The sequence below is a fragment of the Plectropomus leopardus genome, chromosome 6 (assembly GCF_026936395.1).
Source record: "Plectropomus leopardus strain MGB_pleo_1.0 chromosome 6, ASM2693639v1, whole genome shotgun sequence".
In the NCBI taxonomy this organism is placed as follows: Eukaryota; Metazoa; Chordata; class Actinopteri; order Perciformes; family Serranidae; genus Plectropomus; species Plectropomus leopardus.
The window spans coordinates 16,150,118-16,168,109 of record NC_142181.1 but is presented as its reverse complement, the minus strand read 5'-3'; the positions used below and the strand labels follow the sequence as shown (position 1 = coordinate 16,168,109).

Sequence of the window (17,992 nt, the reverse complement as noted above, 5' to 3'; positions counted from 1 at the left end):
TCTCATATGTATTGTCCTTATCTTCACAATATGAACTTTGACTCTTTATGTATTCTAATTTCTATCATTTACTTTGTATATATTTTATATCTAAGAGGTTAATACTGATGCAGTAGATTGTGTCCCTTGCTCTTTTCTCCTCTCATATTTTCCTGTAATGCAACCTGCAACTTTCCTGACAAAAGTCAACTTTTCCAACTTACAGGTCAACAGAATTTCACCAGGCAACATGACAGTGTCTGGTTCAAATTTCCTCTTCAATTTATTTGTCAAGATTCATATCACAAAACTCAAATCAGAGCTCCTAAAGTAAATAAAGGTACACTTTATTTGGAGCTGAAATACCAGTTGTAAGGGTGTATCAGACGCTTGCTTTTTAAGACCTTTCCAAGAAAACTTTTAACCAAATTTAAGACAGATTTTTGGACAAATCGTCTTTTTTTAATTCAGTTATTGCAGGTCAGTAGTATTATATATATAGTCTTGTACAGGGGTAGGTTTTATTTGGGAATATGGTTATTAGAGTGAGGTAGGTAATCTGTATTTTTCCAACAGGTAAGTGAACCATCTACCACCAGTGACCTGACACTTTGCAGGTCAGACTGTAGAGGGCGCTGCAGTCAGCAGCTGCTCCTATCTGCAGCACAGAATTCCTCTCAGGAACAAAGGGACCTGTTAACCAGACAGCCACATGGGAAGCACCACAGAGGAGTTATTGTGCATTAGTGAAAACTTTTTTTCTTTGTTTTTCTGCACCCCCTTGAATGCTGACACTCTGATTTAACCAACACCTTCATAACACCGTGTGGTGTTGAGCTGCTGGCTGAATTTGCAGTGAAATTAAAGTGTAGTCTCTGGTTTCCTCTGTGAGCCTTTACCTTTAAAAACAGAAATACCGTACTGTATCTTGGAAATCAATTGTGTGTTTATATTGGTGTATTCACTGGGATATCTACAGAAATGCTCCAAAATGTGACTCTAAAATATGTTCTTTTCTGTCTAAATCTTCTGTCAGTGCTACTGTCTTTTTCGCAAGGGAAAGGGCTATAATTATATCTCGTTTGTCCACATTATCTGCCTCTGCTATCAAAAAAGACAGCACAAAAAAGCTTTTCCTCTCAATCCCCGAGGGGGCTATGACAGCCCCTATACCCCTAGTCCCGCCCATCCCCTCTGTCCTATCTCAGGCATTAACATGCAAAAAAACAACAAAAGTTACGGAAAACCAAACCATGACAAAAAAAGGAAACCACAAACAGTTTGGGGAATTAACAGTGGGTGATGCATCAGGCCCGTGCAGGCTGCTAACCTGGCGATGGGCTAAAGTTTAGAAAGGAGCAGGGGGTTAACAATGGAAAAGTTGTGTTTGTGAACAGGTTGGGAAAGTTTTGGCCAAAAAAAAGTTGTAGCGCTTTTCCTCCTTGCACGGATGCGGTTTCGGGAATCGACAACATGTAAGTTTTGATAACAGAGCCGCACTAATCTTTTTACGCTCTGAGCAGTTTATCACTTGATTAACCTCGTGAAAGTGCAGTTTGAAGCTTTGCCAACAATTAAAAAGAGTGATTTTTGTTAGTTATTTTTTTAGGCTTCGTGAGGGGAAATGGACCACAACTTCAAAAGGTGCTCGGATCTGTAACATCTGTGGAGTTAAAATGTGTGTGTGAAATCTAACAAAGAAAGACATGAACAATGGCAGAAAGAGAGAGGAAGAACGCGGCTGTGTATCGCAGCGTCTCTTTCAAAAAGTTTGGGTCCTGGAGCGCCAACAGGAGTGAAGACCAACAACACAAATCAGAGGATTTGGAGGCAGCTGGCGTCGCCCTTCCCCCGGAGCCCAGCAAAGCAGAACAGCACTTGGCGACGCGTAATGTCAGTGTGTCAAGAAAAGTTTCCAAAATCTCTGCCACCACCAGCCTCCCGACCGCAGACCCAAAGAAAGGCTCCTCCACTCCTCTTTCCTCTATTTCTCCATCCATCCGTCAGCTCACTGAGAAATTTAGCTCCTCCGGGACGCACAGAGCCTCACCGGGAGACGGAGCAGCACTGACGCGGGGGAGCAGCACTCTTCCCCGGGCCAGGGGCTCCAGGAGAGAGGGGTCTCCGTCTCGTAAATCTTTTCACGAGGACAACGGAGGTGGATATTTCCAGGATAGTGACATTGCTCATGCAGAGTCACTGACAGACAATAAAGTGTTTTACTCTGACACTGACTCTTTGTCAGGCACGGACTCAGAAAAGAAAAAGCGGATTTCTACAACCGAGAGCAACTCTGGTAAGAGAGATTATTCACAGATCAATGCATGTCCCTCTGATCCCAGAAAGACTCTGACTACAGATGAGGAAGAGGATGTTGTTAGTAGAGGGGTTCCCCCACCCTGTAAATCTCACAGAAGTTATCTCTCTACACACCACAGTGACTTTATTCCCCTGCACCCCGACAAGTGGCCAAGTGTCACCAAAATTAGACAAATTTTTGATGAGAGGCTAGACAAAACTACGCAGCAGCATAAGGCGGACTCTTGTGAGTATTTAAAAGTAGCTAGTGGAGGACATCTACACAATCTCAGCCCCAGTGAAAGTGCTCCTCTTTTGGATAGAAATGACAAACTCTTGCTTTGCAGCTCTGCTAATGAAGCCAGTAGCCTGTCTTTGTATGGCAAAAACATAGTTGGAGCACAAAGCACTGCTAAAGAGAATTTTTGTCACGGTATGGACTATTATTCCAAAACTGACCATCAGCAGTACTCAAACAACAAGGAGGCAGACTTAAAGGCACAAAGTTTTAATGACAAAGTTTCTGGCAGAAATACTTTTCAAAGAGGCAGCAGTAGCAGTCGAAGTTGCACTGGGGGTAGTCGCTACCAAAGGATTAACCCATCTCCACACAGATCTCATAGTCCCAGCCCTGAGACCGAGGCTGCCCACAAGAACCTCAGGACGACCGGGTTGACATCTGACCCCAGCACTGACCTTCAACCCCCAGCTACTTCGTCTTGGAGTCAATCGAACAGCTTGGACACCTCCTCCTGCTCCTCCTCTCTTCAGCAGCCGACAGTGAGGGAGAGAAGGGATAGACAGGGGGTCGGGCTGCCCAGGGATAGTTTACATTCCTCACATAGCTCCTCTAGAGCGCCAGCCCCCACCTCCACCTCCTCCTCCTCTGCTCCAGCTCCAGATAAAGCCATTACCTCCTCCTCCTCTACTGTAGCTCCCTCCATCGAGCTTAGAGCCCCAGAAAGACTTGCCTCTCCTCTAAGCTCCCGCTGGAGGTTTAGCTCTGGAGACGAAGAGGAGGAGCACTCCAGGAGAAGAAGAGAAGGTGGTTCGAGTGTCCCCTCTGGTCCTGCTCCTGACATCTTCTACAAAGCAGGAGAAAGAGGCACCACTGAGCGAGGAGGTAGCCATTTATCCCGAAGTAAAAATGGCTGGTGGGGTGCTAAGGGCATTGGCAGGTCTTCAGGCAGTGAGGAGGACAGCCCTGGTTCTTTAGGCCCCCACAGTCGAGAGGCAGTGCGCCGCCGCTCGTTGAGAAAGAAGAAGAAGGTTGGTGTAGCTGCTCTTGCAACAGGCCGTGATGATTATGATGATCATGATGGCGAATCAGAAGATACCGACAGTGACCCAGCCTTGACAATGGAGCACTTACAGAGGCACCACCAGCAAAATACAGGAGGAGAATTTGTTGGAGCAGTATCCCGGAGCCATTCAGCAAGAGGGCACAGCAGTAACAGTAACAGAGCCAGGGTGCAGCAATGGGAGCGCATCACCTCACCTGTGACATCCACGACACTTCCTGGTGTATCGCGGGTGTCAAAGGTCAACATCCCCCCATTTGTTTCCAGTCCTGGTGGTTCGCGTTGCAACAGCCGATACTCCAGCACTGAGACGCTAAAGGAGGAGGACCAGGCTGGTTGCGCCAGCCGTGCAGCAAATGTGTTTTTAAACACAGGCGTAGCAGGAGGCAGCACTAGCAGAACTGCATCATCATCCATGCTAAGTAAAACTTACCATGGGAATTTTACCATGTATCGCTCCCCAAGCTTTGGCCATGGGGATAACTTCTCCCGTACCCCTGTGCGGGTGCGCCCCAAGATTTTGCCCAAAGTCACCCCCTTATGCAATGTGCTTGCCAGAGAAGGAGGAGTATCTGCAGGGGTTAGGGGTGGTGAGACTGCATCATTAAGGAAGACAACAGGTGGCGATGGGGTTGATGATATTGATAAAAACAAAATATCCATGTCCAACCCTGATATCACCTCAGAAACTATGTCTCTCTTAAGCTTCCTGAAATCAGACTTGTCAGAGCTTAAGGTGCGGAAAACGAGTGGAGACAAATCCGGGGTCTTGGAGGGGTCACCAGTGTACAGGATGGGCTCACGATCTCATGGCGGTACTCTGCTACCTTCTGGCCGCCGCCCGTCACTGAAAGACCTGACTGCCACCCTGCGTCGGGCAAAATCCTTCACCTATTCAGACAAACCCACACCAGCAGTGAGGTGTTACTTGACAGGTGGCGCCACGAAGAGAAGCTCCTCTGAGCAGCAGCTTGACTTCGATGGAGAGGGGGATGAAGGGAGGGTGGCAGTGTCGGATAGGGAGGTAGAAAGTGATGGGGGTGATTTTAGGTTTGGGAGAGGGCAAAGATTAAGGGATTATGGATTTGATGATGAGGATGAGGAAAGGATGCCGACTCCATTGCAGGAGAGGTATGTTCAGGAGGCAAGGCAGGTCATTCAAGATATCTGCCAGATGAGTAGTAGAGAAGATGATGATGTAGATGTAAGGAGAACTGATGATGATTTGGAGGATGAATGTTTCCAGGTCAAGAAAACAAATGAGGAGAGGAAGAAAGCAGGAGTGTGTGTGAAGGATCAGGCAAGGACAGATCAAGAGTCTGAGTTTAAGAACACAGAAGACAGGGATAAACATGAGAGGGAGAGAGAGAACAGGGAGAGGGAGAGGGATGGACAAAGTATGCAGTCGGAGAAGCTAAACAGCAGGGGCACAGAGTACAGGGAGAAGGCAAAGAGACAGAGCAGAGAGACAGAGCGAGCCTTACTGAAGGGCGACTCGGAGGAAAGCATGTTGTACGACCGCTCTGTGGATGAACTTTCAGGCCATGAGTCTAGTTTAACAGATGAAGGGATTGTAACAGAGCCAGAGACAGCCCCCAGTGACCCCTCTGAGAGGTTGTTCCTGGGGTCAGCGGGGGTTAATTTGGGGTCATTTATTGCTAGGGATGTGCTAGGGCAGCCAGTCACCGCATGGAAGCAATCGGCTCTCCATGAGGCGGAGCAGGAGAGAGAAGAAATGACGGAGAACAGCTTGAATTGTACAAATCGTCTGAATGAAGTCAGCTTACCTCCTTCCTTGCCTCATCCTGCGCATGTGGCTGAGAGTGACAGTTTCATCATGGAGCTCAGTAGCACTGGTGGTATCAACAATGTCAACAGTGAGGAGATCAACACTAACAGCGCTGTGTCACAAAGGTCAGCAGGCAGCGCGGGAGGAGGAGGAGGACTTGAAGCCCCTGCGACACCAAGTTCAGTCCGTCGAAGGCGCAAATTCTCTCCTTCTGGTAATAACAACACAGGCTCTGATTCCAGTAATGGTAGTAATGTGGAGTCAACAATAGCAGCTGTTGGAAATGGGGAGTCCACTGTCTACCGCTCTCTTAGTGACCCCATGCCTCAGCGGCGCTGTTCTGTGGCAGAAGAAGGGAATAACAATTTTTCGTCTGTGGACAGCAATCTTCTAGGTTCCCTATCTGTCAAAGGAGGAGGTGCTCCAGAGGCCTCTGCTGCTGCAGCCTTGTCAGAGTACAAGGGCAGCATGGCCAGTGACTTGTCAGTTTATAGTGATGGTGGGCTCCGTGATGATGGCGTTCGTGACTACAGTGGGGTGATCAGGAGCATCGTAGCTGAGCCAGGTGCAATGGACAGACTGATGACAGATGACCATGGCAATGGCAAAGCTCCCAAGAAGAAGTCATTCAGTGACCCCAGTCGCCGTAGTGATGCCCCTTTGCTCTCCCAGAATGACCCTCAATTTAAAGGTCAGACTGGCAGCACTCAGCCAATCAGTGAGCTGGATCAACCTGGTCAGATCCCACCTTCCAACAGTGAGCCAATCCTGAACGAGCAGAGAGAGGAACTGTGGGAGCCCGAAGAGAAGTCAAAACATGCACTGCAGACACAGCCAAACATTAATAAAGTCAAGAAAGCTCGTTCCCAGTCAGAATGTACCCCCCACTCTGATAATTTTAATGATGAAGATGGTTATGAAATAGACCAAGGCGGAGATGAGACAGAGGTGCAGAAGTTTAACTTTAACCTCAAGCTAGCTGAGGTCCTGTCTCCTAGAATGGTTCGTCGGCCCACCAGAAAGCGTCCAAACAGGCTGGCTCAGTTTTTTTCTCACGAAGAGCCGTTTGAGCCCCCAGAACTGGGTTCAGAGGAAGATCACAGTGACCAAACCGACCTCACCCCTCCCCTTCCCCCACTGCAGTCCAAACCCAAAAACAGACCCAAGCATGTCCGCCATGCCAGTGAACCTGCCACCTTCATCCCCATCTCCCCACCTCCACAACTCCAGCCACTGAAGGAGGCTGACTGCCTCGCCATCCGCCCCACTGCAGAGCCTCCAACAAGTAAGCCTCCAGGAGACGAGGCCCCATCTCTGGAGGATGTGACCCAGAAATACATCCTGGAACTGGGCGCTGCTGAGGGCTCAGGGCCTCTGCCAGCGGCCAGGGATGGAGCTGAGGGTTTGGTGTCGGCTTCAGAGGGGCCCAACGAGACAAGCACCAGTGGAATTACAGAAGCTGGACCACAGAAGAAGAGCACAGAGGACACTGCATCCACAGCCCCACAAAGGACCAAGCCCAGAGTGGTGAGTCTACCCTTTTCACTATTTTCAAGCCATGTGTGAGTTTGTGCAGCTGATGTGTACAGTGCTTTCTTGTAGTATGTTTTCTTTGCGTTTGGATGGCTTGCGGTTTTAAATTTTGAAGGTATTTGAGTGAATGAGAAAGGGTTGATGCTTTTTAAGATGTCTCTAATACTGTGAATATGGATTTTAGTGTAATAATGGACGATACATGGGTTATGAGGAAATACCAGTTGTTTTAAAATAGCCAGTAATGTTGTGCCTATGTTTTTACAAAGTGCTGTGAATCAGGGCCCATATGGTAAATTTCAGAGTGCACTTGGGATCAGTACTACAATACAGAAGCCATTAAAGGCTGAACAGTGTTAAACAAACATCAGAGAATGTTATTAGTTTGATTAAACAAATCTCAGACAAAAGGTATTAAGGAGTGGACTGAGGCCTGCTGTGTATGCCTGTTTTCATTTATTTGTTTCATTCAATATTGATTGTCTCTGAGCCAGAATCACTAGGGAGGGGATATAATAAACAGTCACCCAGACACAGTGTGGATATGTCTGTGATGCTGCATTTACTCAGACGTGTCTACACAGCGGGAGACTTCTGCCTTTGTTATATCATAGCAATGCAAAAGGTTAACTGATTGGGCTGCGACCAAAAAGCAATATCATGATGATTATAGACTATTGTCTGTTTTTTTTATGTAGTACTCTTTCTGTGATTATTATTATTGTTATTATACAGAACAGAACAACAGATTAACAATCCATATTTTTGGAGGCATTATGATAAACCTATAGAATATCAAAATATGAGCAGTGTTTCCCACAAATTTAGGTTTGCATGTGGTAGCAGCTGATGACAGCATACTGAGGTTTTTTTTCTTTCTTTTAAATACCCGTGTCTTCCTAAGTATCACTCTAAGTCTCCTCTCTACATTCTGAGGTACAGAACAGAATATACATATCAACGGCGCTCCTAATGAATGGTCCTGCTCCAAAAATAGAAAATCTGTTTGTGGCGGAAGATGTCATGGTACGTTGCCACAAATACATGAATGTGTGGAAGACCCTATAAACATTGTATGATAAACCTAAAACTCTAAATACAGATAAATTCAGACACTTTTATTTTGTAAGGTTTGTGAACAGAAGGTTTGGAAGCACAGTGGAAATTAGATGTCTGTCTGTGTGTGTTTCTGTGCATATTCAATATTCCTTTATGTGTCATTTATTGCCAAACACAGCTACCCTTACTCATAACACAACTCTGAGTGCACATACACACACACTTTATCTCTCATAGAGGTGTTTAACTGAAGTCAAAGTTATACAGTTGTGGGAGCACTATAGGTGTTGAGAATATAAAACAACATTGGGATTACCGTCCTATCTGAGCTCAAGACAGAAAGTTGTAAGCACACCATCCAGAGCTTTGATTTCATTATGCCTGACTGCTTTTTTAAAATCAGTTACTTTTTTGCAACCCTCTGCTCTGGTAGGGAGGCCAAATGTTTCCTACTTCTGATTTGTTACTGTGTATGTTTTGGTAATGTAGACCATGTTGTTTTTATTTGCTAAAAAAAATATTTTGTGCCACTTGTCACTTCTTGACTTTAACTTTCTCTCTCAAAGTTGTTTTGCTGCCGATTGATATTACTTCCATGTATTTCCCTGGGCTACTTTAGTTTTTGATTGTTGTACTCTTGGCCCGTTGTCCTTCCTTGTTGCCGTAGTGACAGCAGTAGCTGGTGAGTGACCTCACCGGGCAGGAAATGGGTTTAGGGAAATGGGAAGTTGTTGTGGTTACTGAAGTGTTTGATGATGTCCAGAATTACCGGCTGGCGTGTGTGTATATGTGCACTCCATTGTGTTGTATGTGTGTATTATAAACTGGTTTCCTCTTTCGTCCTCTTTTTGTGTGTGTGTGTGTCTGTGTGTGTGCATGTGCATATTGTTTCTCTGGAATATATCAATGGCCTGTTCAGACACTTGGAGCCCAAAGTGTTGCCAACACGCTGTGTTTAGAGCACTGCCTCGCAGCTCTGCTGCACAGTGATGGTGTATGTGTGTGTGATTTGGACTAAATGTAATAACAACTGTGCCAAGCTAAAATGGAGCACAGACACGTTCTGAGAAAGAAAAGAAGAAGGTGAGAGAGGGAGTGAACAAGTTTTTTTTTTTTTCCTTTTCTGGAGAGTGTGGCTCGTTTCACCCACAGCACAGTGCCCGTTGTCTGGCATCAAAATCTCTCATTAATTTAATCTTTTATCTGATGTGTCAGATTTACTTTTCTTCACTGTTCCTTTGTGTGCTTTTCACCTTTTCTCCTTTGTTATCTGTCCAGTTGTTGTGTCAGTCAAAGTCTGTAATCCGAGTCTGAAATACGATATCAGTATGTGGCACTTTCAGCTATACTTTCACCCCATCTTCTCTGTCTTTTTTCAATTTGAATTCTCCAGCATTCCTCCTCTATGTTATCTTATTCTTCTCTTTGCTGTCTCTCTTTGTGTCTGTGGAACATTGCAGTGAAGTGAGGTCATAACGTTTGTCTCGGTGTGAGACAGGCTGCTGAGCCTAATGTCAGGTAGGGAGAGAGAGAAAGAGAGACAAAAAAAGACGAGAGTTGGAGCACTTGCCAGCTAAAAAAAAAAGGTAACAGGATCAAAATAGAACTGAGAGAGAGCTGAAGAATGAGACGGTGGTGGAGGGAGGGGGAGTGAGGGAATGAGCAGTAATGGGCGAATAGATAAAGGCTGGTTTTTTTTGTTGAAACAGGTGGGTCATATGCAAAAAATTTTTTAATTAATATCTCAATAGCAATCTTGATATTTTGTGATTAACCTAAAAAGTCAATAGGGCTATATTGAAACATTCAAAGCTTCGAAACGTCTTTCATAATGTCGACATTCAAATTCTAAATCAAAATTTGAATGCAAAATGCATATATGCATATGCACAGTTACAGATAAAGATTAGGCAACACTAATATTAGAATGCTTTTTGACTTTTTTTTAAACTTGTATGATCCAAACATTTCCAGCAACTTCAGAGCATTGTAAAGTGAAAATGGGTTGACAAATGTAGATGTAATAATTTCCAAGATTCACAACATGTTTTTTCTTTTTTTTTTTGGAAATAATATGCTTCAGTCCATGTTTGTTAGTGCTTATCCTGTGAAAAACAACAGGTTCACTGTGGTTAAAAAAAACTGTTTTCCCCTGCTTGCAGCACACAAAGGGAGGCACCCACCTGTAACAAGGTTCATAAAGTTGATTTAATCGAAAATAGTAACTCATTTAATCTGATGCATTACTGTATTCAAACTGAGGACTTTTTGGTATTGTTGTTTTTTTTGGGTGATGAAATCATGAAATATGTTGACAGACATTTGAAGCTTTATTCAAAAACCTAAAAAAAAAACTTTGAAAAATTTTTGTTTAAAAACTTTTTTTGGGCGAAGCCTTAGTATTGAAAAGTGTATGGCCTAAATTCTGACTCATGTTTACCTTTTAAAGTGTGTGTTTTGTTCCCAAATGTTTGGATCCTCACACAAGCACAGTGCTTGTTAACATTCATTTAGACCTGAAAACTGAGAATTGAGAATTATATGAGAATTGTGTCAAACTATTATTACATGGAGAGTCATTCATTGATAATGCAGTATTTTCACCCCAACTGGAATATAAAACCAGTGCAATAAAGGAGAACTGGTTTAATTCATCTCCTCATGCTCTGCCTTGTCCACATATGCGCGTGTGTGTTTTCTGGTACTGTTTGTGTAGTTTTCAGCTTTAGCAGGCAGCAGGAATGTGACTCATCCTTCCTTTTCTTATTGTTGTATAACAGATACTTCCTAAAAGAGCTGAAGACTCCCAAGGATTATTGTGTGTCAAGTGACCATATTTTAAAAAAGTATTATATTAGTTTCTGTACTGGTGCTAAAACAGAAGTCTTTTCTGGCGTTTTAACATGTTCAACTCTTTGTATTAACAAAATTAGCCAATATTTTAAAACGTGTTCCTGTTACATTTTTCCGTTAAATTGAAAACAGACACCTTTTCAAAAGCCACTAGGTTATGGTTAGGAAAAAGATCATGTTTTGGCTAAATATCCCTGGTTTAGGGGCACAATCCCAGCATTTGTTTTTGTGCCGCTATCCCCACCGAGGGGTTGATACAAAACATCTGCGTTTGAGCCTAAAAAAACGATGGAAACACTAGAATGGAAAGCAATGACTAGCTAAAAAATTTGTTTTGTGTTTTTTTAATTAGTTGGTCTCTAATAGAGGTCTGCAGCTTGATGGGCGTCTTGCCTCGGTGAGACACCATCAACCATCCTCCTCACCACCCAATGACAAAGTCAGCTTATTTATTGCGTCACTTTAAACATTTATGTTGATACTTGTGAAAGGTGCAAATGTAACATTTTCACTTAAATAGATACCCAACAATATTAATATCTGTTTTGCATACTTTATGCATATCCTTATAACGATTGACAAAGGGCAGCTGTCTTTATAACATGCTGTTTCATCATACTGTCTTTTAAATAAAAACAATTCCTTAAAGGTCATGTATCACCTTTCATCCTATTGATGAGGCCAGTGCAGGTTTAAAGAGGACACTAGCTGGAGTGCTAATGTTAGGAAGAGAGCCAGAGAAAGAAAGGAAGACAGACAGATGGGTTTGCGCTCTGTTCTGCATGGATTAAGTCTAAAAGCACAGTGTTTATAGCTTCAGATTTATGACTTACTTTGTTTTATCAGGCCACCCACATGGAATCAAATACTTTGCCTCTGCCCAGTCTTTCTTTTCTTTTGTTCACTCCCTGCTCCTCCCCAGATGTAGATGTGCCGCAGAAGAAGAGTAAAGGTAAAGATACTGAAGCAGTGAGGCGGCTCATAAGTTTGAGTAATTACTGAGACGCTAACAGAGGCTTTTTAGAATTTGGGTGTTCTCCGTTAAACAAACACAATGACATCAGAATCATTTTATCCAATGGTTTATCTGACACGTTATTGGGAACACACCAGAAGGGGAAAAAAGGGATCACCTAAGCAGAGATGATGGATTTTAGAGTGAGCTATTACCATAAATGTTAATAACATCCCTCTTAAATTGTTTTTTATTCAGGGCAGCTAATGGACCTCTGCACTGTAAAAAGCATCATCAAGCATTTTTATTTTGAGATCAATGGAGCGGAAGAGCTTATCCTTTAAACACAAAGTTAAAAGCAAAGCAAAGGACACATTGCACACACACATAGGGGATATCCTGTAGGTGTCAGGGGTTCTTTTTTAACGTGCAAAGGTCAACCCAATTTTATTGGCATCCAAAAAGTACATGATGCTGAGCGAGGTAAAGGTGACAGAGAGATGAAAGGATGAGGATGTGGTTTGTTCTGGTTAAAGGTCTCCATGACTCAGCAGATGACAGGGAGAGGTGGGATGAATCAGGAGATCAAAAAGCCACAGTTGTGATATCTGTGGTGTCTGTGACACATCGGCCTTCTGATGGGGGACGTTTTGTCTACTTGTGCCAAAGGAGGGAGAAAACTGGACCTAGAAGCTTGGCCCTAAAAGGATGGATTGTTGTACTGGGAGCACTGGTTTGATTCTGTTTAGAAAATGTGATGGCATCTATTGGAGGTCAGAGGCAGATTGAATATAACAGTATGATGTTTGCTATGGTTTCTGTTTCTATGTGGTTGAGGTCCTTGAAGAGACAACGTCTCCGACTTCCAGCCATCTTGTCCTCTACTCATATACAAACACACACACATGCAAAATGTTTTGCCATCCCTCTGTCTCAAACACACAATATTGCTTTTGGGAAAGGCACAACAAAAATGTTTTGTGTTCCCCTGAGTAAGAGTGAGTGTGTGTGTTTGGGGATGATTTAATAATAGACCTATTTGGTTTGACGGGGTGGGGGTGGGGGGGCACTTCTAGCGATGCTGAAGTAATTTTGAAGGATAACTGTAGCCAATTGTGTGCATAAAAGTTTGTTTGTGGCTGGCGTTTGTGCAGCCAGTGAAAGCTCCTTGCTGAGGAAGAGTCCATTATATTGTTTCCTGTAACACATTCTTTTCTCTCCACTATCCAATCCAAGCTCTCAGTAACAGCGGTGGGCTTTAAAGCCAATTTTTCATAGTGGCCATAGTTGTGGAAATACAACATCCAGGTCTGTTGCTTGATGCCATTGGGCCCAAAAAGAGTTTTCCCATAGACTAACTCTTTAAAAGATATCTCTGTAATCTTATTTCTTTTTTTTGTGTGTCTAAACTGTTTCACTTTCGCTATCTGATCATTTGTAGCCATAACATTTTGGGAATCTAGAAAACCACATGAAGAACTGCCAGAAGTTTGCTGCTCTGCTGAAAGTTTTAAGTAAGCTTGCTGTGCGGGCTCCATGATATGGAAGTTTTGGGTAATTTATAACTGTTATAACACACCTCAGAGCAACTTCCATAGGAATGAAGAGGGCCTGCCTCCAATGCTGTATTCAGTTCTCTTTAACCATCCATGGGCCCATCTACCTATCTAACTTTCATCACCTTTATCTTTTGTGTAAGTACATGACTCTTATACCACTCCGTACAATAAATAGGCCTATGAACAAGAGCCAGCAGCTTGTTAGCCTAGAAAGACAGGAAATAGTGAAGGGGGCAGCTTGGCTCTGTACAAAGGTAGCAAAGTCCACCTACCAGCACCTCTAAAGCTCACTAATTAATATGTTATAGGGCCTATCTTGTTTTTTTTTAATCCATACAAAAATCAAAATATTACACATGACAATTAACATTTTTAGGTTGGTTGCTCCCGCGCAAGAACTGGCAACTCCTGTTAAACATCAAAATGTGGTTTGAATACTTTGTGTTCTAAACAAATCAGACGAATGAGAGATAACTTGATTATTCTTCAGCTTTGGAGGTGATGGTACACAGATTTTGTTACCTCTGTAAAGAGCCAGGTTAACTGTTTGTCCCCTGTTGCCAGTCTTTGTTTTGAGCGATAGGATAACCAGCTGCAGGCTTTAGATCCACAGCATACAAAAAAAGAGAGGTGTCGACCATCTCATCTTACTAGGCAACAAATAAGCGTTTTCCCTCTTTGTTCCTTTTAAAGTGGATTAAACATGTCTGCACTTTATTTTTATTTAAAGAAATGAAATGCATATCACAATAAGATAGTAGCAACACTGATAATGGTAATTCAGGTTAAAATCCTCAGTCTAGCAAGTGTGAGGATAATCTCAAGTGACATGTAGCGTCAGTGCGAACAACTCACAGCTCCATCTGGTTTCTCACAGTGGGAAAAAAACTCTGTGGGAAAATTGTTTTGGATGTCCCTGCCCTTGGCGGGTGATGGCAGTATGCTTTGAAAATCTTCAACTCTCCCCCTTTAAGGATTGCCCCTTCACATTTTGTTTATTTATTTGGAGCTTGCCAGTGGAAAGACACAACAGTGTAAACCTGTGAAGAGTGGCCCTGGTTCTTCTTCTGTCTTTTTTATCTCTTTGTTATCCTCATTTCTTGTCCCAGTCACCCCCCTCCTGACCGTCTCTTTCTAACTCTCTCAGTCTGTGTGGATCCACCCAGTGTAATTACAGAGCAGTCTGCTTATGTAAGGAAAGCCTCCTCTGAAACAGCACTTTCTAGCAGAGCTGCTATTTCAGCTTTTTTGTGTGCACAGGCGGATTTCTACATACTAAAGTGTGTGTGTTTGTGTGTGACTTAAATAATGGACGATGAATAATGGTTTCCGGTAGTTATTATGCTACTTTTGAAAATGGGGTCATCTGCCAAAGATGGTTTGTGTGTGTGCCACAGATGTATTGTATGGTATATCTTTAGCAGGCTTTCTCTCGGTTATGTTAATCATTTCTGTCCTGAGTCATACATCTGCAGTCCACGTGGCCTCAAAGATGTGTTTCAGATTGTTGATGATTCACCTAATGCACGGCTGCTGTGTTGGCTGCCTGTTTTAAATGGAATCACTTAAGGTTTAAGTTACTGCTGGTGCTAATTGAATTCTTTAAAAAGGGAAAGCAAATGGAAACAAAATACTTTACATGCTAATTAAAAAAATCCCCCCACATACACTAAAGAAGAAGAAACAAGAATAACAACTGGTACAGCTGCACTCTAACGTTAACAATCTGGTCGGCACCAGATAGTAGGCCCATTCTATGATTGTATAAGGTAATGAGATAAGTTAGAAATGTAGAGGGGTGGGTGATTTCCGGTTTTGCCAATCCTGACCAGTCGAACCGGTATTTGTCATTATGTCACACTCTGGCAATCAAAAGTAGCTTACCACAGCGCTAAATCCTAGACATATTGCAGTAGTAATGAGCAATATTATAGTGTGATTAATATAATATCATGTTTGTAAAGGTTGAAACGGAGCATTCAGTGTCATAGAGGTCGTGTTTTAATTTACTGCCAAGCAGAGGCGGCTGGTGCACTGTTACTTTTTCCATCTTGCAGTCAATAAATGTTCATGTTTAATGGTGCTGCTGAAACAATCTAGCTTAATGAGCAGCAGTGGTGGTAGTGCGAGTGTATGCTTTTTTTTTTTATATCTGCAGAGCTGTGATCGTATTTAGCATTCACCACTTCTTTTTTCTTCTCATGTACTTAGTTAAAATGCCAATCAAAATGATTTCTCTCACCAGCAGACTCCACTCTCTCCAACATTCATTCAACATGATGAATTGGCCAAAAATAGCCGACAAAGTCTGACTAGTGCCAACTGTGCAGGACACACCACAAATCTAGGGCAGGGACGCTTACCAACAGCCCAACATAGACTGACGGCCAACTGTCAGCTTGGTGTGTCAGGGTCCTAACACATTTGTATCTCTCACTCAGTCCGGTATTTGAACTAAATTGGCCAACAGCAACTCATTTTTAGAGCCCTCTTTTGTTAATCAGTTATCTGCTTAATGTGTGATGTGCTCTGCTGTGTATATTCTCCATCAGTCAGGGCATTCATTGCAATCTGCATATCCTATTTTGAATAGCTTGTAATAAAAACAGCAAACACTGTATTAGATTTATAAAGCTGTTGGGTTTTATAGATCCCAATATGAATAATTTATCAAACAGTACTAGTCGGATGCCACTACACTGTCATAGACACACTCAAAAAGCAGAGATTGTACAGTCTTAGGTTTTATTGCATGCATATGCTAGTATTGGTTTATGCATGCGCATATCTCTGCGTGACTTATTGGCATGAATATGTTGCCTGCGTCGCTCCCAGTTGCTCACACAATGGTACAACTGTGTCATCTGTACAGCATGTAGCATAGCATAGTTTACAGCGTGGTCGGATCCATACACACACACACACGCACACACACTTAGTGATACAGGGTTTAGGCCTTGGTCTGACTGTGGGTTGACTGGGCCGTTTAGTCCTTTTCTCTCACTTGTCTTTTGTCCTCCAAAGAAACATGACAGTAGAAACACTAGGCTTTTCCTCTGTTTCGGATCTTCGTCTTCCTCTCACCCTCTCTGTCGTCCGTCTTATGGCATCAGTCCGCCGCTTTGGATCATGCTCTAGCTGCCAGTTGAGAAAGTCTCGTCAAAATGGGGATGGGAGAAGCTGGAAGTGTCGGAGTGTTGTTCCTGAGTGGCTGCTGGGATCTCGGATTAAGGCACAGGGAGAGGAGGAGAATGGTTGGAGAGGTGAGACGGGAGCAGCGAAGGCCAAAGCAGCCTCACAGGCAGGTGGTGTTGGTCCTTTTGTGTTTGTATGGCATGAATTTTAAGTCACATTTGTTTGCTTGAGTCACATTTATCTTTGCTTGATTCACTTCATGAAAGATTGCGTGAAACTTTGGTGGATTCAGGTAGATAATGAAGCACTTTGTGACCAAAAACATAGATCTGATCAAATGATGGTTGTCTTATTTTCTATTAAAACGTTGCCATTAACCAAAAAGTGATATAAATATACTTCTAATGTGTTGCTCTACGCTTAGTTTGACAATGACATCCTCCCTGTCACATGGACTTCATCATCACGCACCCTCGTGGTGTCATTACATCATCCACAGCACATGGATGACATCGCTGTAGTGCACTTTCAGTTCACGTAGTTCAGATTGTCGTGAAGAATTTTTAGACTCATGAGTTTCCAGTTTTTCAAACTATCGTCAGGATGAGCAGAGGAGAAAATGAGACAGGCTACAAAAAAATTGTTCAATTCATTTGTAGAAAGTAGAATATTTATATCGGGACTTGTCGGGGTTCAACCTCACAGTATAGATTTCAAACGAGATGAGCGTAGAGGTGTGAACTTGGGTCACATATTTTGGATTGGAGTCAGACTTGAGTCACAAATTTGAAGACTTTAGTCTTGACATCAACATTAACACCAATAACTCTTTACTTGGACTTGAGCCTTTTGAGTTGACATTACTTGATACCTTTTCTAAAGCTAGTTTGGGAAGAGAAAGTTTTTCTCTCATATTTTTTCCAATTTGAGAAGAGACTAAAAAAATAGACAAGAAAGAAAAATTCAAGATATATTCTGTTGTGGTCAATTACCACTTTTTTAAATTAAAAAGTTCAGTCATACTTCTTTTAGCACAGCATTAATGACTTTAGTGAATTTAACATATTACTCTCTTGTTAAAATGAAATTACATTTGGTAAAGAAAGAATATTATGACTTGTTTAGGACTCAAAACGCAAAGTTTAGGACTTGTGTTTTGCCTTGGGACTTGACTTGGGTGCAAAGACTTGAGGTTTACTTGTGACTCTGTCTTACCTCTGTATATTACAATAGTGATTCGGCCATCTTTATAAACCTGTACTCATCTTATTAAAGTTAACCTTTCATCTAAGCCTCTTTTGGCTGGCGCACCACAGAAAGTGTTGCATTGCATATTTCCAGCAGTAGTGAAACTCTGGTAGCCTATAAAAACTGCACAGTCAGGATTATCAGCAGCAGCCACCATGCCTGAACAAAAAAAATTAGAGTAGTGCTTTACAGGTTCACCACCAGGTAAATCTGAATTGGTGTGTTCATGCAGATAAAATAGATGCTTTGAGATCAAAAGTAACATGACACATGCTTTGATCAC

The 17,992-nt window shown here is 42.7% G+C and overlaps 1 protein-coding gene across 2 annotated transcripts in view; it reads left to right on the top strand.

Moving 5' to 3' along the window:
* Nucleotides 1-1,230: 1,230 nt before the first annotated feature.
* The window catches only part of arhgef17 (Rho guanine nucleotide exchange factor (GEF) 17), a 77,615-nt gene continuing 60,853 nt past the window's right edge, over nucleotides 1,231-17,992 (top strand). The window contains exons 1-2 of one of the 2 annotated variants that reach the window (XM_088078871.1): nucleotides 1,231-1,454; nucleotides 1,589-6,894. In XM_088078871.1, the coding sequence (XP_087934997.1) occupies nucleotides 1,693-6,894 (5,202 nt within the window). In that variant the 5' untranslated portion in view covers nucleotides 1,231-1,454; nucleotides 1,589-1,692. Of the gene's footprint in view, nucleotides 1,455-1,576; nucleotides 6,895-17,992 lie in introns of both variants that reach the window. The other variant, XM_042486014.2, reaches the window with a different exon arrangement.